The 25,852-nt window shown below is 36.1% G+C and overlaps 1 protein-coding gene across 3 annotated transcripts in view; it reads right to left on the bottom strand.

Annotated features, from left to right (window-relative positions):
• Positions 1 to 25,852, bottom strand: part of Arhgap15 (Rho GTPase activating protein 15) — a 619,786-nt gene that overhangs the window by 106,425 nt on the left and 487,509 nt on the right. For all 3 annotated transcript variants that reach the window (XM_046463726.2, XM_058585366.1, XM_058585365.1), the window contains exon 12: positions 20,843 to 20,977. In XM_046463726.2, coding sequence (XP_046319682.1) covers positions 20,843 to 20,977 — 135 coding nt within the window. The remainder of the gene's footprint in view (positions 1 to 20,842; positions 20,978 to 25,852) is intronic.

The following is a 25,852-nucleotide window of genomic DNA, read 5'->3' on the forward strand; positions in this document are numbered from 1 at the left end:
GTAAATGTAAGCATAAAAATAAACAATTGTTTTCTTGAATCTTTGTGAAGGTTTACAAGTTACATAAATTTTGGTTAAACATATTCATTATGCTTTTTTTCTTGTTACTCTATCTTTTGTTATGTAAGTGTTGACTATGGACCTTGAAATGGTAAGAAAAACATATTATACCTTTTCATCCTAGCAACTGTCCACATTCTGTTTATAGGGACAATGCCCACAGGGAAAATCAGCTGATTGATGACTTATATTTGGTGCAATCTTCTAATGTCTGCCAAACAATCCATCATCATACTTTTCAATTCTTGCCAAGTACATTTCTATTCTCTTAATCATCTAGATTAAAAACCTGATCAACTTATTGATTGGGTTATTATTTTTTTTGTGTGTGTGTTCAACTTTTTGAGTTCTTTGTATACCCTAGAGATTAGTGCTCTATCTGATGTGCGAGGGGTAAAAATTTGCTCCCAAGATGTAGTCTCTCTATTCACCTCATAGATTATTTCTTTTGCTGAGAAGAAAGTTTTTAGTTTGAATTCATCCCATTTATTGATTCTTGATTTTAATTCTTATTCTATAGGAACCTTATTAAGGAAGTTGGGGCCTAATCCCACATGATGGAGATTAGGGCCTACTTTTTCTTCTATTAGACACAGGGTCTCTGGTTTTATTCCTAGGTCTTTGATCCATTTTGAGTTGAGTTTTGTGCATTGTGAAATATAGGGGTTTTATTTCATTTTGTTGCATATGTATTTGGCCAAGGACCTGAACAGACACTTTTCGGAAGATGATATACAATCAACCAACAAATATATGAAAAAATGTTCATCATCTCTAGCAATTAGAGAAATACAAATCAAAACTACTCTAAGATTTCGTCTCACTCTAGTCAGAATGGCAGCTATTATGACTTTAAAGCCTTTGCTGCATTCAATCCAGATAACTCACTTGCCCCCAAATTATACACTCCCCTCATAGTTGGAGCCAGTGCTCATATTCATTCTCTGACTGACTCTCCAAACTCCATATACCCATAATGCTTCCTTCATGAGGCAATCCCAATCACTGTACTTTTAACTTTCTTTGGGGGGAATATTTCTTGTCTGTCACTAATTGCTCAGCTAGATTTCATGTAATCACAAATTCTTCTTTGGTATTCCCCTTAAGAATACACACTGTGGCTTGGGATAAGATGCTGTGATGTCCCTCTACAGCAGGCAGCAAGAGCTGCCTTCCTCCTCCATGGTTTTATCAAGGAGAAAGGAACAAAATCAGTGTTTCCCGAACCTGACTACATACCACAGTGACCTGAAGATTTGTTCATTTAAAAAAAAAAAAAAACAAAAACAAACAAACAAAAAAAACAATCTCTGAACCTCATCCCAGTACAATGAAATAAAATCTATAAGGGTAGATCCAGGAATCTGTTTCTACAAAGGTGATTTGAGTAAAAGCCAGGTTTGGGAGCCCTTAGAGTAGTTGATTCTGATATCCTTTGCAACATGACTACTTAAGCTCTGCTTGTATTTCTTTTTATTATTTTTATTTTATTTTTTTAGTTGTTGATGGACCTTTATTTTATTTATGTTATTTTATAGATGGTGCTGAGAATTGAACCCAGTGCCTCACACATGCTAGGCAAGTGCTCTACACTGAGCCACAACCCCAGCCCCTGCACTTCTTTTTAAATGATTACAGAATATTCCTAGTGAAAAATCGAGAAGAACAAAGAAAAGAAAAAAGAATGAAGAAAAAAAGGACATATAATCATGCGAAGACAATTCCTACTAATATATATTTTACATTGGTGCTAGGGATTGAACCCAGGGCCTAGAGCATGCTAGGCAAGTACTTTGCCACTGAATCCCATCCACAGTTCCTGATAATTTAAAGTAAGTTGTTTCAGTCTTTTCTTTACATATAAATAATTACATATGTATTTTGAAATAGTTAATACTTGCAATGGCTTGAATTTGTGCCCCAAAGCTTATGTGTTACAACCTTAATCCTTAATGCAGCAGTGTTGAGAGGTGAGACCTTTAAGAGGTAAGTAGGTCATGAGGGCAGAGCCTGGTCTTATCCTCCAAGTGGGTTCCTAATAAAAAAATGATTTCAGCCCTTTTCCCTTCTCTTCTTCCTTCTCCATTCCATCCTGCTCTGTCTCTAATCTTCCCTAAGTTTGTACATATGTGTTACTTCTACGTGTTTCACTATTATATATACATAACATTTTTGATGGGCAATCCTGTTCAGATTCTTGCCATGTCTGTAAAAATGTTCTCAGGTGTTTTTAGTCAGCTTTTTTGTTGCTGTGTCTGAAATAACTCAAAAGAATAATTTTAGAGGTGGAAAAGTTTATTTGAAGGCTCATGGTTTCAGCAGTCTAGTGCATAGACAGCCTGCTCCATTACTTGGGGCTCCATGTGAGGCTGAATGATTTGGCAGAAAAGTATGGTAGACGGAAGCAGCCAACATAACAGAGAAAGCTCAGCTCAGCTCATAAAATGTATTCCTCAAAGGTATGCCCCTAAAGACCCATCTCTTCTAGTCACACCCTATCTTCCTTCAGTTACTACTCAGTTAATCCCTATGAAGGCATCGATTCCCTGATTGGGTGAAGGCTCTCATAACTCAAACATTTCACCTGTAAGCCATCTTGCATTGTCTCACACATGAGCCTTTTGGGGACACTTCACATTCAAATCATAACATCGGGTAAATTTCAAGATATGTAATTGCTAATAAAAAAGTATGTACATTTTAAGGCTTTTGATGCATACAGCCAAAATTCCCTATTGAAATTTTGAAGACTTCAAATTCTATCTATCATATAGGGCTTGCCTCCTCATGATCCTTAGCTGGCCTTTCATCTATACCCAAGCATTATATCCTAAAGCATTCTTCACAGGTATCATCAATTTATATACTTATACAGTACTAAGTGGAAATTGCATTTTTGTGAAGGTTGTTAAATTTGTGGACTATCTTCCTTGAAGGTTGCCAGCAACATAAGAGAAAAGAAAACTTTAAAATAATTAATCTTGAAGTAACGTTTGGTGAGCTATAACATCAAAGCTAGAAACCTGAGGAAGGAGAATGCTATTTTTTTTTAATGTGTGATACCTTATTCTAGCCATCTGTCGAACAAATATCTGGTTCCAAATAATGTCAATTAAAATGTATGACAAATCTTAATAACATTTACTTGTGAATATCAGTGAGACCAACATTGTGCTCTCATGTGGTTATCTTATGACAGTTGAGGTACCTCCAGACTTTACATAGATGTACAGCAGCTTTATTTTTCTACTGCTTGCTGTCTCTTCTTTTTTGTTTTTTAACCTCTCAACACCCGTGAAACAGAACACCCACTACTAAGCAAGTATACAAAATACAGTGCTGCTTAGCTCTGGGAAATTCCAGATCTGGTGCCAAGAGGTTCATAAATACAGCAATGGACTCTCTTATGTCAAAAGTGAGCACTGGTTAACAGATCAAGTAGGAAGCCTTTGGGCTGCTTTGAAGTTGTTCCTCTGTGAGGGAACAGAAACCTTGTGATGATAGTTGGAATGTCAGATTCTAGAAAAGCAAACTATTTCAGTCTGCAAAGTCAACTAAAGGGAATGGTTGCTCACACAATGGTCCCGATGTCACTAACACAAGAAACATGGCAACAGGAGCAGGAATTTGGTGGCAGATGGTCAGGTCTGCAGGAAGTGTCCACCCAGCTTTGTTTGGCCCATATTCTGAAACAACTAGAATAAATACTTAGTGTCATAATTTATAAGCATATCAGTACCAATAAATCAGAATCCTGCAAACAGTCATGTTTATTATATTCTTGTTGCTTAATATTCATGACAGTAATTTATTTTTATAGTACAGTTTCACTGTCCTCTCTACCATGGCTCTGCGTTTAAGTCTGGCAAGTTGAATTAGCAGGAGTTCAGGTAACCCTTTGAAGACTGCAAAAGTTCACTAGTTAAAATGTTATATTTGCTTTAAAAATTTCCCCTTCTTTCCTCAAAAACTTTTAAACTATCAATAAGAAGTCTCTGTAAATGATAAGTAATACTAATTTGACATACAGAATATATGAAGATGAGTATCTGCATAGGCCTCAGATAATAGCTGCGTTACAGAACTCATAAGATATATTAGGACTTTTGGAGAAATGTAAGTAGTTAATTCTTAAATTTACTCTCCACAAAAATGGATGGATATAAACAGAGTTTCCACCTCTCTCATTTTCTTACTTCACCAATTCTGACTCCCCACCTCAGCAGTTCATGATCATTGCTGCTAAACACTATGGGTTGTTTAAGGAGGAATTACATGAAACAAGCACCCCAAGGATGTTGCATTTTATATTTACCTAGTGTTGAAGATATAGAAGGGAGCAGGACATAGCTCCTACCCCAGAGGCACTTCAATCAGAATAAGAGAAGGAAAACAATATTGCAATGTTCTATACTTAGACTTATAGGATTGTGTACACTATTTTCACTCTTAAAAACTCAGTAGAGAAAATTTACAATTAATTGCCAGGAAAAAAAGTCACAAATATACAAGCCTGGGAAACCAATTTTATTTTTAATATTTCCCAATTACTAGTACTCTGATGTTATGATCTATGCACATTTCTACATATTTATTGTGCATCAACAAAGATTTTAAACATGCTTTTAAAAAGTGAGTAGACTTATTTAAATTATAGTTTGGATCTTTTTATTATGGATATAAAAATTTGAAATAATGGATTTATTTCATAGACTCTTAAAGTACTTTTCTGACACAATGATATTAGAAATAAAATGCTATTTTGATGTAGTTCTACCTTTCAATTAAATAACATAGGTAATAAAAGTTGAAAGAAATTTCATTATGCTACTTTTTAGTTCACTTACTGGGAATTATAATAAGGATATATTTTCACATTTTTACCTATACTTAACACATTTAGACTATGAGGAGGTGTCTACTGCTAAGTTGGTTATTTTTTTTCCTAGTGAGGCATTTTGCACAAACTAGATGCTCTTAGTTAACATTCTTAAAAGATAAATTCAATGTTCTTACAAATACATTTTCATACTCTTTAACCTTCTCCATCTGCTAGGTGTGTTTGAATTTCACTGGAGCTTTATTTTATTTTTAAAAATTTGTAACAATAACCTAGGCACAGGCATAAGAACCTTTAATGTTGCCTTGGATACAGAAAGCAATAATTGTTTTGAATTTTTTAAAATTTAAAAGAAGCCTTTCTCAACTAATAAGATTTTAAAACCATGTGGAGGAACAGAAAAAGTGATTCTTGCTCAATTCAGGTTCTTATCATTGTAGTTCCTAATAACAGAGTTTGTGTACAAACCAAATCTAAATCTAATTGTCACATTTCTGAATGGGCACTTGTTATTATGTTGTCCAAGTCAGGCAAGAACTGTAGGATCATGGTTAAGAGTCACAGCTTTGAAACCTTCTACTTCTGAGTTCGAATGCCAGATTTGAAACTTCCCATCTGGTAACTTGAGGCATACTATTTAATATTGAATAGACTCAGTTTCCCAAACTGAAATAAAGGGAGCAATATTATTGAATACTAAGGCATATTACAAATGAATTTAAATGGCAAAATGTACATATAGCATTTGGCTATCTGCAGGTGAAATTGTGGTAAGTATACTATAAATTGCAGTGGTAATTACTGTGGTAGTTCTAAAATTTACTTGTATCCCCACTACACCATAAGTTCACTTTACAGACTTACTTTGGACATAGTGTGGGAGCAGTTCCACCCTACTGAAGTACAGTGAATATTGCAGAAAGCCAGTCAAAAGAATTTTGGGGTTTCCAAATATGTATAAAATTATGTTTACACTATCATAAGTATGCAATGGCATTACATCTAAATAAACAATGTACATAACATATTTTTTTTTTGCTAAAAAAATGCTACTGAACATCTTAGTCTTCAATTGGTCATAGTCTTTATGCTGGTAGAGGGTCTTGCCTTGATGTTGATGGATGCTGACTGAGGTGGTGATTGCTAAAGGTCCAGTTGTTTATGTCAATTTCTTGAAATAAGACAATTAACTCCTTTCATGAAATATTTATCTGCAGCATGTTATGCTGTCTGAGCATTGCATCTATAGCAAAACTTCTTTCAAAATTGAAGTCTGGGGCCAAGGACCTGAACAGACACTTCTCAGAAGAGGACATACAATCAATCAACAGCTATATGGAAAAAAAAATGTTCATCATCGCTAGCAATTACAGAAATACAAATCAAAACTACTCTAAGATTTCATCTCACTCTAGTCAGAATGGCAGCTATTATAAAGACAAGTAACAATAAGTGTTGGTGAAGATGTGGGGAAAAATGTACACTAATACATTGCTGGTAGTACTGCAAATTGGTGCAATCAATGAGGAAAGCAGTATGGAGATTCTTTGGAAAACTGGGAATAGAACCACCATTTGACCCAGCTATTCCTCTCTTTGGTCTATACTCAAAGGACTTAAAGACAGCATACTACAGGGACACAGCCACATCAATGTTTATAGCAGCACAATTCACAGTTGCTAAATTGTGGAACCAATCTAGATGCCCCTCAGTAGATGAATGGATAAAAAAATGTGGCATATATACACAATGGAATATTACTCAGCAATAAAAGAGAATAAAATCATGGCATTTGCAGGTAAATGGATGGCATTGGAGAAGACAACACTAAATGAAGTTAGCCAATCACAGAAAAACAAATGCTGAATGTTTTCTCTGATATAAGGAGGCTGATTCATAGTGGGGTAGGGAGAGGGAGCATGGGAGGAATAGATAAACTCTAGATAGGGCAGAGGGGTGTGAGGGGAAGGGAGGGGGAAAGAGGTTAGCAATGGTGGAATGTGATGGCCATCATTATCCAAAGTATACATATGAAGACACGAACTGTTGTGAACATACTTTATATACAATCAGAGATATAAAAAATTGTGCTCTGTGTGTGTAATAAGAATTGTAATGCAAAAAAATAAAGAGTATCCTCTCATAGCTTGTCACTACTTTATCAACTAAGTTCATAGAATACTCTTAAATCCTTTGTCTTCATTCTAATGTTTACTGTGTGTGTGCCAGGGGTAGATTCCATCTGAAGAATCTACTTTCTTTGCTCATCCATAAGAAGCAACTTCTTATTCATGAAAGCTTAATCATAAGATTGCAGCAATTCAGTCCTACTTCAGGCTTCTCTTCTAATCCCAGTGTACTCCTGCTATTTCTACCACATTATACTTGTTTCCACTGAAGTCTTAAACTTGTATAAGTCATCTATGGAGATCCACTTCTTTCAAACTCCAGCTAATTTTAACATTTTGACCTTCTCCATCCAATGCATCATGAATGGTCTTAAAGGCATTTAGAATAGTGGATCATTTTCAGAAGGTTTTCAAATTACTTTGTCCAGGCCCATCAGAGTAGTTGCTATCCATGGCAGCTATGGCCTTACAAAATGTATGTATTAAATAATAAGTCATGAAAGTCAAAATTACCCCTTGATCCATGGACTAGAGAATGGATGTTGTGTTTACAGGCATGAAAACAACATTAATCTCATTTCACATCTCCATCAGAACTCTTGGGTGAGTAGATGCATTGTCAATGGACACTAATGACTTGAAAGGAGTTTTTTTTTTTTTTTTTTTTCCCCTGAGCAGTTGGTTTTAATGGTGTGCTTAAAATGTTTAGTAAACTATGCTATAAACATATTGCTATCATGCCGACTTTTGTTGTTTCATGTATAGAACACAGGCAGAATAGCCTTAGTGTTATTAAGGGCTCTAGAACTTTCAGAAAGACGAATATTGCCTTCAGCTTAACATCATCAGCTGCACTAGTCCACATAATAAGAGAGCCAGCCTGTCCTTTGAAACTTTGCAACTAGGCATTGACTTGTCTTCTTTAGCTCTAAAAGTCCCAGATGATGTTTCTTCCAATACAAGGCTGCTTCATCTACATTGAAAATCTGCTGTTTGGTGTGGCCACCTCCATCAGTGCACTGAACTAGATCTGGAGAACTGGCTGCAGCTAATCCACCAGCTGCTTCACCTTGCACTTTTATGTGATGGATATGTTTTTTTTCCCTTAAGCCTCATGAACCAACTTCTGTCAACTTCCAACTTTTTTTCTGCAGCTTCCTCCTCTCTCAGTAGATTGTAATTATAGAGAAGGCTGTGCTGTGTTGTAGGTGATTCATCTTCTATGCAGACCACAGAATCTTTCTCCACTTGGGCATAAGGCTGTTTCACTTTCTTAGCATTCCTGTCTTCGGTGGAATCGTACTTCTGATTTCCTTCAGGAACTTTTCCTTTGCATTCACAACTCAGCTAACCTTTTGGCACAGGGGGCTTACATTTCAGCCTATCTTTTCATTCCGCATGGCTTCCTCAATAAACTTCATCATTTCTAGTTTTTGATTTAAAATGAGAGACCTATGACTCTTTCACTTAAGCACATAGAGGTCATTGAAGAGTTATCAATTGACCCAATTTTAATATTATTCTGTCTTAAGAAATAGGGAGATATCCAAGAGGAAGAGAGATAAAGCAGCAGCTAATTGGTATAGCAGTTAACATGCATATTTATTTAGCTGACCATTTTATGTGGGTGCAACTTGTGGTGCTCCCAAATAATTACAATAGTAATATCAAAGATCACAAATCACAGGTCACCATAATGGATAGATATAATAAGAAAGCATGAAATAATATGAAAATTTCCAAAATAATGCCCCAGAGACATGAATAGAGCACATGGTTTTTTAAAGATGGAGTTAGTAGACGTAGATGATACAAGGAACCTTAAACTTTTAATTTGTAAAACAGGCAGTATCCCAGGACGAATAAAATGAATTATGTCTATGATTCAAAATATTGTTCAAAATTTTAGAAAACTCAACTTTGTACATTTGGAAAGCCTCTTTACAATTTTTCCTCCTGGCACTGCCTTTGAAGTTCTTCCTGAACCATTGTGCACCGTTATCTCTAATTGCTCTATCATTGCCAATGGCCATACAAGGTCTAGACACACTGCTCAGGTTTGTAAATGCCACAATAGTAGGAGGAAAGTTGAATGATAAGATGAAAGAGTTATAGTTAAAGACTTGGTTTTGGTCCTAGTTCTAGTTATTATGAGATGCAGGTGAGATGAGTCTTCTGAATATGAAAATCTTAAAGCAAAACTCTCCTGTTGTGTCATTGTCATGGCAGGCTGGGCTCAGGAGAAGAATGCCACAGGCTTGCATGCACATTTCTGTATGTGAATTTCAAAATGTATAAACAGTATGAAAGAGAAATGTGTAAAGGTGACACCTGGGACTACAAATTCAATTTCAGAGTCCAATAATATAATTTAAAAATATTAATAAAGAGATGATTAAATCTTTTATTGCAGTAATAGGAAGATATTGCCAGAATAAAGGGAAAACTATCTTGCACTGTAAAGTTCCATACCTAAAACATTCCATTGAAGTATTATTTCTGCTGTAGTGTACTTGTCTCCTAAATTCATATGGTGAAGCCCAAGTCCCCAGTGTCATAGTACTTGGTGGTGGGACTTTGGGAGATAATTAGGTTTAGTTGATTTTATGAGCAATCCAAGGCCCTTACCAGAGCCTGATAATTCTGGTGTCCTGATTTTAGGTTTCCAGCCTCCAGAACTATGAGAAATAAATTTCTGATGCTTAAGAGAAGTCTCTGCTATTTTGTTATGATAGCTCAAAACTAAGAAAATTTCCAAACTTTAGAAAATCAACCTTGGAGGAAGTTGATAAAGCATCTGGAAACCTTGATTCATGAGAAATATATTCAGAGAGCAGGGAAAGAAAGGAGAACATTGGATACTAGGTAGAGTGGGAGAAAGATGCTGCTTTAAGGCTGATATTGACCAGTGTGGTTTTCTAGCAATGCTCTAGCTGGTCTGATTTTGCTCTTGGTGTGCTTTCTGTTCTGCTCATGATGTTCCTTGTTCATCCAGGGGTCCAGCTTTCAGAATCTCTGAGCATCACAGACCTGAGTACCATAGACAGCAGCTTCTCAAGTCCTTCTGGTTATAGTATATGCTTAAGATTATCCCATTTTTTAAATCCAACTCTTCTTAGAATACTTCCATAACACAGTACAAAGAAACAGATTTTTCTGAAGATAGTGGTTCCTTCTTAGATGTCAATTAGACATTCAGAGAATAATCCACAAAAGGTATCAAGAGACAAACTTACCATTGTGCTTAGAGTTAGGGGCCTGGAGGAGGAGCTCAATAGATTTCTGTTTTCATTTGTTGGTAAGATAGTATCCACCTGCAACTAGCAGGACAGATGGCACTAATTATGTCTGCCCATCCGTTACTTGGCAGAGGAATAGCTTTGAGATCTGAAAGGGTCAATCTTTCACCTGCTGGACTCTCAGGGTGAGAAGAAAAAGAGAAAGGGGCCAAGAGCTGATTGTCTGGTTACACACTAATCATGGACTCAAGGCCTTAGGCATTTGACCTTTCAGAATAGCAATTTAAAAAAAAGGTGTTATACAAAATGGAATTGTGGGAAAAGTAGGGGGAACTGCACATTTAAATGGAATTATAATTAAATAAATAAAAGGATGAAATATCATCTATTCAATATAATTTTTATAGTTCATAGATTTTTTTTAAAAAAAATGTGTTTATTTTCATCATTCCATGTATATTGCTCTTACTCCAAAAACACTGCTGAATAGTGAATAGTGAATCCATTTTCCAAAGTGTAGGTAGAAAATGTCTGAGTCAATCCTTAGGGGAAAATTCCATTCTCCAAACCACCTGGCAATTCTCAATATGGATATTCTGTTGTACCAACATAAGAATTCCCCCGGGAAATTTATAGTACTCTTCAGCATCACATCTAAGGTTTAATGCTTCAGAACAATGGAGAGTGAGCTAGATGAAGAAATACCACACTTCAAGGGTTCATTTAATGGTTCTAGAAGTTATTCAAACAAAATTATTTTATTGATAGAGTGGTGGAGGGCTAGAGTTAAAACCAATACTTAAGTAAATGTGACTGAGATGTGACTGAGCATGAATAAGAGTGACAGTGAACAGGTCTTCTGGGGGGAAAAATAGTGAACTCTTTCGGTGAACAAGTAAATGCATGTGTGTGTCTGCCTGTTCTTGTGTCTATGTGTGTACATACAAGAGGGTTCTTTGTTAAATGTGGATTAGTTGACAGTGCTTGGAACCATTTTTATCCATGAGAAAGATTCACAATGTTACATGTATCTTCAAAGGCTGGTGCATAGCCTCCCCTATCTCCTCACCTACCACCTACCTGTGAGTTTATGACTTTCACAAGCCAAAATACCAGGATACATTCTCAGCAAAGCAGCTAATTTTCCAATTGGGATGACATTGCTTTGGGGTTGTCTCTTTTGGATGCTACTTTGAGGATCACAGGTTTGTTAATATTTAATAGAGGCAAGGCAGCCTCAAATTCGAAAGACTATAAATAGCTTTGGGGTTATAAATAAGAGGTAAGTTCTCTAGAAAAGTTCAGGTTTTGGACTAGCAAGTGGGGTTGGTCTCCTGCAAAACAAAGAGAAATCTCACTGGATGAAGAAATAAAATGTGATTTTCTGGATTGTGAAGTAAGAGAATATCTTACAATATCATCTTAATCATCTCTGGTACTATTTAGAATTCTACAGACAAAATATTAAAGCAGGGACTGGGGTTGTAGCTCAGTTGGTAGAGTGTTTGCCTTGCATTTGTGAGGCACTGGGTTCCATCCTCAGCACCACATAAAAACAAATAAATAAAATAAAGGTATTGTATCTGTCTATAACTAAAAAATTAAAGTAGAATAGAGATGGATACATACATGTATCATTCGAGATAGCTTTAATGGAGAAGAGGAAAGACTAATAAGAATAGACCAAAATGTCCTCTGAGACCAGCCTATCTAAAAGACAGTCTGGTTATATTCTGATGTAATAATACTAGCTAGCATTTACTGAATATTTTGTGCCAGGAGCTCCGCACATAAGATTAGCATTTCATGAAATTATTTAAAAATCTTCATGGGGAAGATACTATTTTTCCATCTATTTTATAGGTGTGGAAATGGGAGGCCTAGAGAGATTAAGAATTTGTTCAGTCTTACAGGTAGTACATGACGGAGTCATAATTTGAATAGAGGTGGTGGTGTGTGATCAGGTAGGAACCTTAGCTTTGATGATGAGAGTAGACATCACTGAGAAGTTGGCATGTGAGTGGAAATCTGGGGAGGTGAGTTTCAGTAGAAGTATGAAGCAAGGACTCTCAGTGTGCCTGAAGTATTCAAAGAAGGGACAGATGCCCAATGGGCTGGGATGTGAAGGGGCAAGGCAGGGAGCTTAGGAAAACCAGATCACATAGGACTTTGAAGACCTCACAAATAATTTGGCTTTTACTCAAAACAAAACAAAGCCAGTTATAATCTGGATTGGGTGAGAGAAAAATGTTACTGGGGAAATAGGAGAGACAGATGTGGCCACAGTCAGAGTTGGGACTGGGTGGGTGGAAGACTTTTCAGAAGGTCCATCAGTGGTGATCACAGTGCAGAGTGAACTAAAGAATGTGAAATGAGGCAGGAGCCTCAGTGTGGAATGAAAGGCCACAAACCCTCAATTTCATTAGGATCTTTTGAGGCACTGAAAACCAGCCACTCAAATCCACTATTAAAGGAATGGGTCAAGATAACTGTTTTACACTGAGGTATTGAGAAGAAATTTTGTTATCTGTTTTTTAAAAGGATGTCTACTCAGTAGGAGTAGGGATGCTCAGGAAGCTGACTCATGAAGGCTGCCTGGCTGATTGCTCAGCTTGAAACGTTTATTGCTTTGAAAAAGTGACCTCTTAAGGATATGGAAGAAAGGAGTGCAAGTAAAATAGAAGTTTAAAGGAAAAGCAAAAAGACAAGCAGCACATTTTCTAGTGGAGCCGATGTCTTACCACTCAGTTAATTTCAGAGTCAAGGCTCAATTTTAATTTTGAATCACCGTCTGGCTTTACATATAAAGGACTTTTTATTAAGCCAAAGTAAGTAGATAGAGGTCCAGTTGTTTATTCTCTAGCACTAAACCATTCCTACAGAGAGACACCTGTGTAAGCCATTTGGCTGTAGTCAACTATTTTTCTACATTTTAATTATGAATATAATTAGAATGAGTTAAGCGACAGGCTAGGCATCAGCCATAAAATTTCCAGTTTGCTCGCTCACACACACACACACACACACACACACAGAAATTAAAAAGCAACCCCAATGAAAAGCCTACCAAGTCTGTGAGAATGTTAGCTTGCCATGAAAACTAAGGGAATCTGTAAAATTTACCTTTACTTCCAATTTCATTGAAGTTTCCAATTTCATTGAAGTTGTACAATAAATAATTATTTTCATATTGTATTACTTTTACACCTTTTGCTTCTTTATGGTAAAACTTTAAACCCTGGTTTTACTTTCTCTGGTTGTAAAGCAATTGTTCACTATCATGCTTTCATGTTTAGCAACTGCTTTAAGTGAAGTGCCTTACAAGCTCTGTTTCTTTTCTCTCAAAAAGTGTCATCACAGAGTTGATGATGCATCAGAAATAGCTTGACCAAAGGGCATAAAGTCAAGAGTGAAGAAAATATCTGCAAATACACTTGGCTGGCTTTTTTCTCCAATTACCTGCTAAAAGTGTACTGTATAGGCAAATAATAATGACATGATGGCCATAGGTGGAAAACAAAACAAAAGAACATGTAATAGGTACTTTCTGCCCCAGGGTAATGCCTTCAATTTCAATCATTTCAGGATGATTATGGTGCGAGTATGAGTTGTGTTTACAGACTAGGCATGACGCCCACTTGACCTTTGATGATTAATAGCCTGAATTTTAGTGTGAACACACACATATATAATATATAAATAAACAACATAAATAACATTTCTTTACATAGTATATGTATATACAATATTTACTTAAGGAAACTGGAAAAAATGCCAAAAGAGATTACATTGGAACCATAAGGTTGTCTTGATCAGGAGTTAGCATTCATTTCCATCATGGAAAATATATAGAACCTTGCTTAGGGGTAGAAGAAAGAAGGCAACTTACTCACAGAAGGCAACTTTGGAAAAGTACAATTCAACAATATCACAAGTACAAACACACATGGTCTAGTGTGAGTACAAAAGAGCTGAGATACAAACTATCACCAAATGAAATGATTGGAGTCCTTCAAAAGGTGAGGTTTGGTTTAACTTTGAATCAAATCTCTTAAATCTTTTCTCTCACAAATAATAGGAGTAAATACATGCATGAGGTCATTCCTTTCATCTACTGATCAATATATAGTTTCAATATCATCTCAACTGGGATGATCGGTTTGATTTGAGAGAAGGGAAATGAAAATAGTGGATTAACAACAGCATTTGTGACTTGGAGGTGTACCAGGTGCTATCTGTATAAAATAACAGAGAGAAAAACATTGTGGCTGAAAGAATAAAGAACCCTAAAGGATAATTTAATCTTGAGATTACCCTGAATTATGTGGGTGAACCAAATGTAATGGCAAGTGTCTTCAAAAGTAGAAAACAAAGACAAAATGTGTCATAGCAGGGTACAACTATGGAAGAGGTAAGAATGATGTGATAGATGAGAAGGACATAATTGGCCATTGTTAGCTATGAAGGTGGAGGAAGGGACCCACTATCACAAGAATGTGAGCAGAAGTCACAAGGGCAAGTAAATGGATTCTCCCCTAGAGCCTCCAGAAAGGAATGCAATTCCACCAACAACTGGACTTGTGAAAACTGTCAGATTTTTATCCTATAGAACTGTGGTGCTCATTTGCTATGGCAGAAAAAGGAAACTAATGTACAAGCCCTCCAGGGAACAGTGTCTCTACCTCAAAAATCTGAAAGAAGTCTCTGGCCAGCCACCCCAAAGCAGTCCTGGAGGTAACCATTCCAATATGAATGATGCAGAGAAAAGGCTCTAGAAAGGAGTCATCTTGAAAAAATGAGACAAAAGAATATAGTCTCTGGAAAGAGTGAGGACATGGGGCGCAGGGAGCAGAGAAAGGAAGAACAATTACAAACGCCAGGAAAATAAATTTTAAAAAGTCTACCCAAGAGAATCATGATAATCATGATTTAACTACAAAGGGAACCCAATGTAGCCAAAAATTTAAGAAATTTTTGAAGAGTAACAAAGAGATTATAGTTAACTTTGTGAGGACTATTTTTTGGAAAGTGAAGGAGTTGTGACAGTGAACTCTAGAGAAGAAATCTTTGCAAAACCACTGGTACAGGAAATGAACAATGCTTCTAAAGCCATATTAATGCAAATGTAAGTATTGATATTATTTTTATAATTGGACAAGTTATTGAATACTTATGACAACCATTAATATGTAAAGGAGTTAATGACCAATATTTTTGTGAATGAAGAGAAAAAGAGATGGACAGGGTGTAAAGAAGAATATGCTCACCTTATGAAGGAAAGAGTTAGCAGATATTGTAGGTTGTTGGTGAAGTAAGAAATAAAGTTTAAACATATTATTTAACTTCCAAATATAATAGCAACATGATGATCAAATACTGGGAGAATATTTAATTTCAGATGATAAAAGATATTATCTATGACTGACAAGTCAAAAGTAGAAATATTATCTAGAGTTAGGAAAGTAATCACCAGAAGAAACAAACATTGACAGGGTTAAATAAGAATTCCTCTCTTGAAGAGGCCTGGGCATCTCAAGTGTTCAGGTCCAATCAAAGTTTTTCATCATAAACTTTTCTGTAAGATTTGTTTTCTTTGAAGATTATAATTAGATACTAGTAAAAAGTTGTAATAAAATGACACTAATAAAATTAAACCTATAATAGGTGCTCATATGACAGGAAAATAACACTGTGATATCATAATGAATTTTTAAAATTGATTAGAAAAAAAGTGTTAAGAATGTTCTCAGAGAAGGTAACATTTAAAAAATTGAATAATTTTAATATCTAATAAAACATACTGAAACTTTCCTTACTCTTGGAAAGTTCTATCTTATTTCTAAACTAAAACTACAATACTAAAATTTCTGAGCTTTAATTTAATTCTAACTTCAGTTTTAAAAAGTAGAAATAATTGATCGTTATCTTATATATTGATGATTTAGGACATATAAGTCTAATAAAGGACAATGTAACAGATATTTGGCAACAGGTTGGTAGTTATTCATCAAGGCAACTTAAAAAGATGGAGAGTTATTTGTGTTTTAGTGTGGAGTTAAGTGCTAAATCTAATATTTTGAGCTATGTAAACTTGGGGCTCTTCTAAAAAACTGATTTCTCTAAAAATCAATCAGAAAGCACTTAATGTAGGAGGATATGGCAAGAAAATGCTTTCTTATTTAAGTCTTATAGTAACTGTTAGAGCTAGAAGTTATTTTCCTCATGATCTTTCTACTTCTTCAGTAACTCATGCTTTGTTATTTTGAAGATTCCATGAGACAACGAACAGAAATGTCAATGAGTGTTTTCTCCTCTCCTTTTCTTTCCCAGAAACTTTGGGAAAATACAGACATTAAAACAAAACAAAACAAAAAAAGACACTGCTTGTTGTCTCTTTTCTTTTGATCTGTAGCTTTATCAGATTGAAAAAGATGGGAATAGAAATAAACAGTAAATTTTCTAGGATTTAGATCTACTGGAAATGTCCAGACCCCCTGCAGGCCTGTAGCCACAAGACTGCACCACCTATCATAAAACTCTATAACTGTGTTTTTCTACCAAGGTTACATTCACTGTACTAATAATGCTTTCAGCAAAAGTCATTTCCAGGGAATTGAGTCCTTGTAGTCAGTGGGTTAAATTCCCACAAAATAACCTGCAGGTGACCTAGTAGCATTGACCTCAACTATAGAATTACAGATCAATAGCTTCAGTACTTGGATTCTGAAATATAAAAAACAGAATCTAGTGTTTTTGTTACCCCAATGAGTATTATCAGACAAGGGATCACTATGGCAATTACAGGTTCTTATGATATTAATGTTTGTTTTTGGTCCAAAAAGAAACTGTTTTAAAAAGTAAATGCCTTCTGTTCACTCTTCTTGGAATACTAAATAATGATTTTCAAACATGTAATGGGAATTAAAAGTAATTCAAATAGCAGAAGTGGTCATTAATTGCTTGTTGTAGAAATAACATTTCTTCCTCAGAGGCAAAGTATTCCAGTTGGACATAAAACTCCTCTATTCATCTTTTGACTTTGCCCATGAAAGGGTAATACATCTCTCAATTAGGGGCAAATTGAAACTGTGATGCCATCATAAACTTGATTTGGGGGTAGTGGAATAGAAAGGGGAAATAACATTATGAAATCATTAACCATGACATTGACAGGCATGGTGACTTTGCTCATGTCTAACCAAACAACAGAAACCATTTAAGTATTTACACCAACGGGATCTTAATTTGATGCAGAGAACTAGTTACTCAAGTGATGAAGAAACTGAGATAAAAATAAGGAAACTAAGAAATTAGCCACAGTAGGAAGCCACTGCCTTCTTTAGTCTAGAAAGGAAAGGAGGGTCTGTATCATTACAGCAAACCTGAAACCAGAGTAGGCCTGTCCAGGCAAAGCAAGAGTCATGGAGGAGGTGGAACCTCAGGTAGAAGAGCAACCTGTCACAGACGGGTGGATGAATACAGGCGTGAGGGAAGAACTAATAAACCAGCCAGACTTTGCTTCTCCCTCCAACTATTATATCCTGCCAGTGGCTTCCATTGGCTTTCATAGCTGGAAGCCAATCCCTAAGTGCACCTGTTAAATTCAGCCAGTGAAGTTCAACCCTCTGGTACAGCATACAGAAAACAAGGACCAGGAAAGAGACCCAGACTTAGCATACATTGTCATATCCTGTGAATTTACTAAACAAACTTACCCTTCATCATAATAAAGCCAAGAACTAATGATTGAATTGGTGATGTTCTCATTATATTGACTCCATAAGAAAATGTGGTCTGAGATAAATTCCTGGACTCCTCTGGGTCTGGATACAAATGTTTTTATAATTTGAAAGATTTTTTAGCTTAACTAGTGCTCAAGGGAGCAAAAGTGCCTCCTCTGGTGTGATTTTTAGCCATTGCTAAGGATCTAGGTGCTATTCTTCCATTGCTTCAGGATATTTAAATATGAATTACAATCTAGAATGAACCTGAGTTTAGAACACTAGAACCAGCTTCAAGATTATGCCAAAAATAAATGGGTTAGTATATGTCTCTGGCCAACATTCTAACATATTGCCCGCATTACCCTGTTGGCTCACCCATCCATTTTACATATTAAGAAATCAGGATATTATGCTCTTCTGAGTTAGTTTAGGAAAGGTTGCTGAGTTTTAGTCTTTTTGTCTTGCTATTAAAAAATACCATAAACTGCACAGATTATAAACAGTAGAAATTTATTTCTCACAATTCTAGTGGCTGATAATTCTACCATCAAGGCACCAACAGATTCAGGGTCTGGTGAGGGCCCACTCTGGTTCATAGATGGCAACTTTTAGCAGTGTTCTCACATGGTGGAAGATGTTGTAGATCACTCTTGGATATCTTCATAAGGACAATAATCCCATCACCAGTGTTCCACCCTCATGACCTAATCACCTTTCAAAAGTCCCACTTCCAATGCCATCACCCTGAAGATTAGAATTTCCAAATGTGAATTTTGATAGAACACAAATATTCCAACAATATCCCCATTTCTCCTTGCCTTGAACAATGAAAGGAAAATTTTCCTGTCTCTTCTCTTTTGGGTTACTTTTCCAAACACAGTTCCCCTGGACAAACACTATTAGCACCTGCACATCATCTTACATTTTAAAAGGAGTTTCCTAAGCACTATCTCATTCATCCTCACCATAACCCATTCTGTAAGTCAGCAGAAGCACTTGCTAAAGCCCTGGATCCCAAGCATGCAGTCTGCCTCTCCTCTGCTGTATTCAGTTCTGACCATGTTTGCATCTCTGAAATTCTGTCCAAATTGGATTTAAGTCTAGGATATCTCAGAAATCATCCTACTCTTTATGGCAATTCAAAAGTCACAACCTCACCTGAGTTCTGAGGGCCTGATTTCCTTTCTCTTAAGCTAAGGGAATGGCTTGACTACTATTTTTGAAATCAGTTGAACTAGAGGAAATTTAAGTGATGGGTATCCTACATCAAAGCCCACGAATCAGCTTACATAGCAAGTATGTTTCCAAAGGAGATAATTCTCACTTGAAAGTATGAAGTTTAAGATGACATTATATCATTAAGTAAACACAGAGTAGGTGCCTGAATGCAAATCACTCTAATTTCCCACCAAAATGCTTTCCTCGGTGTGAATGATCCTCCAGGCTTGAGTATGTCAAGACAGAATATCCAAATAAGTTGTTATGAAATGCATGCTTGCCTACTTTTCTTTATTCCTCCTCTTTTTATGACGTTAAGAGAACCTGAGAACTATAAAACTTCACTCACCTTGAGAAGTGGAGTATATTTATTTATGAAATTAAAAGTCATAATTAGTGATAAGAGCTCCCCCCCTTGCCAGACCCATTATGAGAAGACTGTTATTACATTAAACAATGGTGACAGCAACAACCAAAGCTGTAATTGTGAGCAGGCAACAAAAGAAAGACCATGGGAGAAATCCCTCTTCTTTAGTCCTCTTGATTCACTTTACCAGAGCTTTAAACAAGTGTGAAGACTTTTGCGAGTGAAAATCAAAATGAAAGGACATGTTGAGGAACTGTTCTCCAATATGGGCCCCTAAATCCCTACTCTCACTCCTGGGAACCCTGCACACACAGTCATCCAAGATTAGACCTCCTAAGTAGAACATTTTTTCTTGAAGATTTTTCTTGTTGGGACTTTAATTAAGCTCCTGCCAGGCTTGCAAGCTTTTTAATTTTACCTTTCTTTCTTCTTTCTTCCTCTTTCCTCCTTATATCAGCTAGCTTGCCAGGAAACTTTTTCCAAGCTGTCACAATTATAGTAAATGTACCCTAAGATATTAACTTTAGAGATGTACTAGTATTTGCTTTTCAAGGATCTATAGCAGATGTTTTCTTGCATATGGAAAAGATCTTCATTCATTCATTCACTTATTTGTTTATTCTTATTTGTGTGGCTATTTTATAAATCAGAAAATAATAGCAAGGGAGGCTTTACAGAGTGTACAATTGCTATTGGTTAGTAAGTGATCTAATTCACTCTCCCCTAAGTCACCCATTAAACAGAAGAAACTCACCACCACTTAATTTGGTTTTCACAGTGCTCATAAGCAAACTGCAGCTATTTACTAGACTGAACCAAGGGAACATGGTGTCTCACTTGATGATTTAACACATATTTAAGGATGTAATATTTAATTAGTTATGTTCTTTTATAAGACCCCTTTGTCTGCAAACTCATTGGAATTCTGAAAGTATAAAGGCAGGAGCCCGTGCAAATGGTGACCTCTTTACAACAGATTCCATGAGATGTTACTTTCATTAGAGTAAATATAGTTAAATTTGGTTACTCTAAATATGATGCTATCTTTTTTTCTGAATGATATCTTTTGTGAAAAACTCAAATAATATTACTGGGTCAGAAATAAGACAAGCTGTCAAAAACACAGAATTTAAAATGAGAGACATGGAGCATTGGGAACATTATCTATTCTCCTTCATTTTTATGATCATTATTCTTATTATTTACTTAATAATTCCATGATGACAGGCTATTCTGCCGACTGCTTCTTTCTGAGAGGTACTTACTGATCGCCTCCACAAATGGCTCAAAGAAACTGTAGGGGAAGAGCGGCTCAGGCAGCTCCCGGAAAAACATCTTCAGTGCTCCGGTGACAACGTGGATGTCCTCCCACTGGCTGTCGTCCAAATTCAGCTTCTCTTCTGGGAAAACACGAGGAGAAATGGAACAACTGGTTTTAATGAAACAATTACAAGACACTAATTATTATGTTAATGTTTGCCTACTATCATCAGCAAACGTTAACAGCCTTCTGCACCTAGAGGTTTGGTACTGTGCGTGGTTTTCTTTCTTTTTTTTTTTTTTCCCTCCCCTATTTCCGTAGGAAGGGAACATTTTCAATGGAATACCATCTGTAGGAATGCAGCTAACAAAAAACAAGACACACAAAGAGACAGTGCCATTGACACAGTATGTCAGATACATTTATTCCCATAATGCATCAGTATGAAAATTAGCATCACAGCTCAACATGATTCAAAGCTATTTGGTTTTGAGGCTGAGGGGCTAAGAGTTGCCAATGATGGCCGGCTCAAGGGACCGGCCTAAAGGCCTTGCTGAGCCAACAGGAGACATATGCTAAACATGGCAATAGAAAATGAGTTATTGCTTTACATGTGTTAGCCTTGCTATGTACAAGGGAATAATGGGTAACACTTTTTTTTTTCCTTTTTTTGCCTGAATATAAAGTCAGCAAGGAATAGAATGCTGAGTGAGAAAGGATATTAATTCCTTCTTACTGCTTCAAAAATATCTTTTTTTTTTCAGTTTTCATCTCAGTGAGGAGAATGTGCCCAGCAACAATATTAGACAGACCCCTGTTGGCCTACATAGGCTATGCAAAGCTGTCAAAAATGATAACACACTGAAGACAAACCACAAGTGCTTACCAACTCTTTAGAAACAAGAGAAGTCTTTGCTTGGGAGGTGTGAGTTGAGACGCTGAAATACTAAAGAAAGTAACTGCCAGAATGAAGGTTTTAGTTGAAATAAAATGTGCCAGGCAGTTGTTATCTTCCTTTCCCCCAGCAATCTGAAAGTCTGGAAGCATTCTCTTGAAGAAATGGACGCATTTGTGTCGGAGAGTGACATCTTTACATACAATTAAAAGGAAGCAAGACAAAGGTATTGCTGTTGATCCCTAGGATTTGCCTTTCTGAATGTGCAACATGGAAAATGTTTTAGATACTGGGCTTAAAGAAAACAAAAATTAATTGTTTTATACAATCTGGGGGTTAACTGAAAAGCTGAGAATCCTGCAAGAACTTAACAGGTATATGATCAACTAGAATTTTGTTTCTTTACTGATGTCTTGGGCTCACAGTCACATGCCTCCTCCGTGTCAGTTTCATGAATGCTGAGGAGTATTTCTCACTAAAAAATGTAAGGAAAGCCGAGAATTGTCACTGTAGGGATTCTCTGCATGAGCTGTTTTGCTAATAATGTCCATACCCTTTTAAAAATATTAGCCCAAATCTCTCTCGATCTTTTATTTTTTTTTCTAATTTTTTTTTTCTATTAGTTTTAGGACTAGTAAGTGATGTTCCTGTATAATAATATATTTGGGGCAAAAAAGAGAAATTAGGTAGAACTGTTTATGTCAGATGGACTATTTTCTTCTTCCTTTTCAATCTTCATTCCTACCTCGATCATAACACAATAATATGATCCACAAGAAAATCAGCAGAGGAGACCTTCTTTCTGCCCTGCAATCATTTTTGATTGATTGTAGTTCAACAATTAGTCTTTTATTTGGCTACACACTATTGAAATAGGCCGACAGCATCTTAGCAGGCCAGCTTTAAACAGTCAACTGTTAACAATAGCATCAAAAAGGGAGACCTGATGGGGTTTACTGTCACTTTAAAGAACGGGGTTTTCACATTGTTGAAATCTGTCAGATATTTTGAAATGTCCCTCTCACTATGGTGCCACACCCCCTGCGTGCCCTTATAATAAAATTGGTTTTACTCCTGATTAAATCATTTTCTCCCTACCCACTACCATACTTCTCATAATGGACCTGTGCGCTCTACAGCTGGTGTTCTTCCCATGGTACCAATTCTTACTTTATCTTTTAAGCACTTTGCTGCTAAGATCTCATGCAGAGTGCTTATGTTTTGTTAAGAGCTTCATTCTTAGAGAAATAGCTTAACACATGTTCTAAAAATGTTGTACAACTTATTGCTTAAAACACATTTAGAAAATGTATAAGTACTGTAGCTTTGGCACTGAACTTTAAGTGGAAACCTAAACATACATGCACACACATACACACAATCGCACATATACAACTATCGCTATCAAAAATTTATCTGAAAAGTCCAGCAGGAAATGACATTGGGTGCATAGGTTTGAGATTGCTAAAGGGGTAATAAGGTATGATTTTATCTTAAGAAACCACCACTGGCAACAAATAAGTAGAGAAATATAGTAGTTTGTTATCAAATGGGAAAATCTATCTGAAAAACATTAGGAAAGCACAAGGAAACATATGTATTCACTATGGTGGGGAAGGTGAATCATGTCCAAAAGACAAAATATATTAGGGACTCAAGCAATGGAAACCCCCAGCAAACATCATAAACCATCCTGGTTATTTTGTAGGATTTATCTCAGTGTGATGCAATTTTTCATATGAGAACACCAAAAACCATTACATACCAGAGTCCAATACTGGGAAGAAGTCTGGTTGAATCAAGACATCTAATCATCTTTACTAAGTCTCAAGATCTGTCCTGGATTCTCCTGGTGCTCTAATTTTAGGCTATCTAAAATTCACTTTGGTCATGGCTTTTGGGTTAAAGCACATAAACAGAACTGATGATATGTGAAGCTCCAAATTCAAATCCTTTGTGATTTTTATGAGATCACAAAAATATACCTAAAAGTTGTGTCCATATAAGCCTGTCTTAAAAAGTGCTCTTCATGAAGAGTTTTTAGTACATTTTACTTACTTATTTTTGAGTGAACTCTCTCTATATAAGTAATAATATATATTTTTTATAGGTATGTGAAAGAAAAAAGTTGACTACAGCTATTAGGAACAATTTTTCTTACCAAGGAGAACTAAAAAATAGATCTTTGATAGCTATAGAAAGTCAATGGTAGAGGATAGGAAAGGCAGCAGAACACAACAGACACTAGTATGGCAATATGTAAATCAATGGATGTGTAACTGATGTGATTCTGCAATCTGTATACGGGGTAAAAATGGGAGTTCATAACCCACTTGAATCAAAGTATGAAATATGATATATCAAGAACTATGTAATGTTTTGAACAACCAACAATAAAAAATTAAAAAAAAAAGAAAGTCAATGGTAGTTTCCGAGGAAAAAAAGAGCATGACTAGGAATTTAAGCACCACTTTCTTCTTGCATTATATATTGCTCTATAGAGGGCATAGCACCATATACTTTAAAAAGGTACAGCTGTCAAGGTTGCTTGATATCTCTCAGAGGAGGGAGCTTCACTGGGAGCTAAAAAAGATTACTAAAGTGAATATTGATGGACTTGTAGACATTTTATATCTTATATCTGTCCTCTACAATTTTATTCTGTCGACTTGGAGCATGAGCAGAGATAAACTAAAAGAGCAAACAAATCACCCTAAAAATGCACGCCATGCCTTTTATGGACTGAATTACATCTCCCACCAATCCACAACATCATATACTGAAATCTTGAACCCTACTATCTCATGATGTGACTATTTGCAGATAAGGCCTTTAAAGAGAAAATTAAGGTAAAATAAGGGCATATAGGGCCCAATCCAATACTACTGGTGTCCTTACAAGAAAAGACTAGGACATATGAGAAATCCACTTTTGTCTTTCCTCTTTGATATATCTACAATTTATATAGAATGCAAGCCAACACATGATGCCAAAATATCCCATCGAACATTAAGATATAATACTGTCTTTCTTTGCCTTTTTTTTTTTTGTACTGAGGATTGAACTCAGGAGCACTCAACCACTGAGCCACATTCTCAGCCCTTTTCTCAGATTTTATTTAGAGACAGGGTCTCACTGAGTTGCTAAGTGCCTCCCTAAGTTGTTGAGTCTGCTTTTGAATTTGTAATCCTCCTGCCTCAGCCACCCAAGCCACTGGGATTACAGGCATGCGCAACCATGCCCCGCTCTTTACCCTTTTTTAAAAAATGCTTTAAATATTTTGAAAGTTTTTGTAATTTCCTTAATTTTTTCCCTCTTTCCTCTTCAAGGAGGCCACACACAAAAAAACGGGCTTTGTAAGTCAGGTGGCAGACCCAACCATATCCTCTTAAAGTAACCATTTTTAATTATAAGACTTCTAATAATTTCCAGGGGGCTGATTTGAGAGTACAAACTTCCCATTGAAATCCACTTTTGTCTTTCCTCTTTGATAGGTACCATGCCATAGACAGTTGATTTGGTTTACATTGAATTTTTCCTGTGAAAGTTTTAAATGTTCTCTAGTACTTTATGTCTCAGCTACATGAACAATGAAATATTTCTTCTCTTGAAATAGTAGTTTGACAATGACAATCTTGATTTTATTCTTTGCCACACTGCAGTGTATTCTGCTTGTTTACAGAGCAAAGCATCTGAAACAGGTTGAATCTGAATAAAGAAGCAATTTTTCAACTAATTTCAGCTTCAAATCCTTCCTCTGAATAAAGTTAGCTACTTTTATTTATCTGGCATTATCTAAAAAGCTATATATGTTGTTTCCTATATTTTGCAAATGTGACCGAGCCCTCTTGTTGAGAAAACATTTAGATATGATTGAGGAACATAGTGTCATCTTTCTCTGTCCAGAATTATTGGGCATTTTATTATGGGCTAGGGCTGCCACAGTCTGGGTGGTTGAAACAACAGGGATGTATTTTCTCAGGGTTCTGAAAGTCCAAAGTCTAAGCTCAAGATTGAAATAGGTTGAAGATACTGAAGATAGGTGTAGGCTCCCTTTTTGATTTTTTTTAATATTGTTTTAGTTGCCAGTGGACCTTTATTTATTTATTTTTATGTGGT

Source organism: Marmota monax, unplaced genomic scaffold (genome assembly GCF_021218885.2).
Source record: "Marmota monax isolate L192 unplaced genomic scaffold, Marmota_monax_Labrador192_F-V1.1 WCK01_AAM20220418_F8-fsc00034, whole genome shotgun sequence".
NCBI lineage: Eukaryota > Metazoa > Chordata > Mammalia > Rodentia > Sciuridae > Marmota > Marmota monax.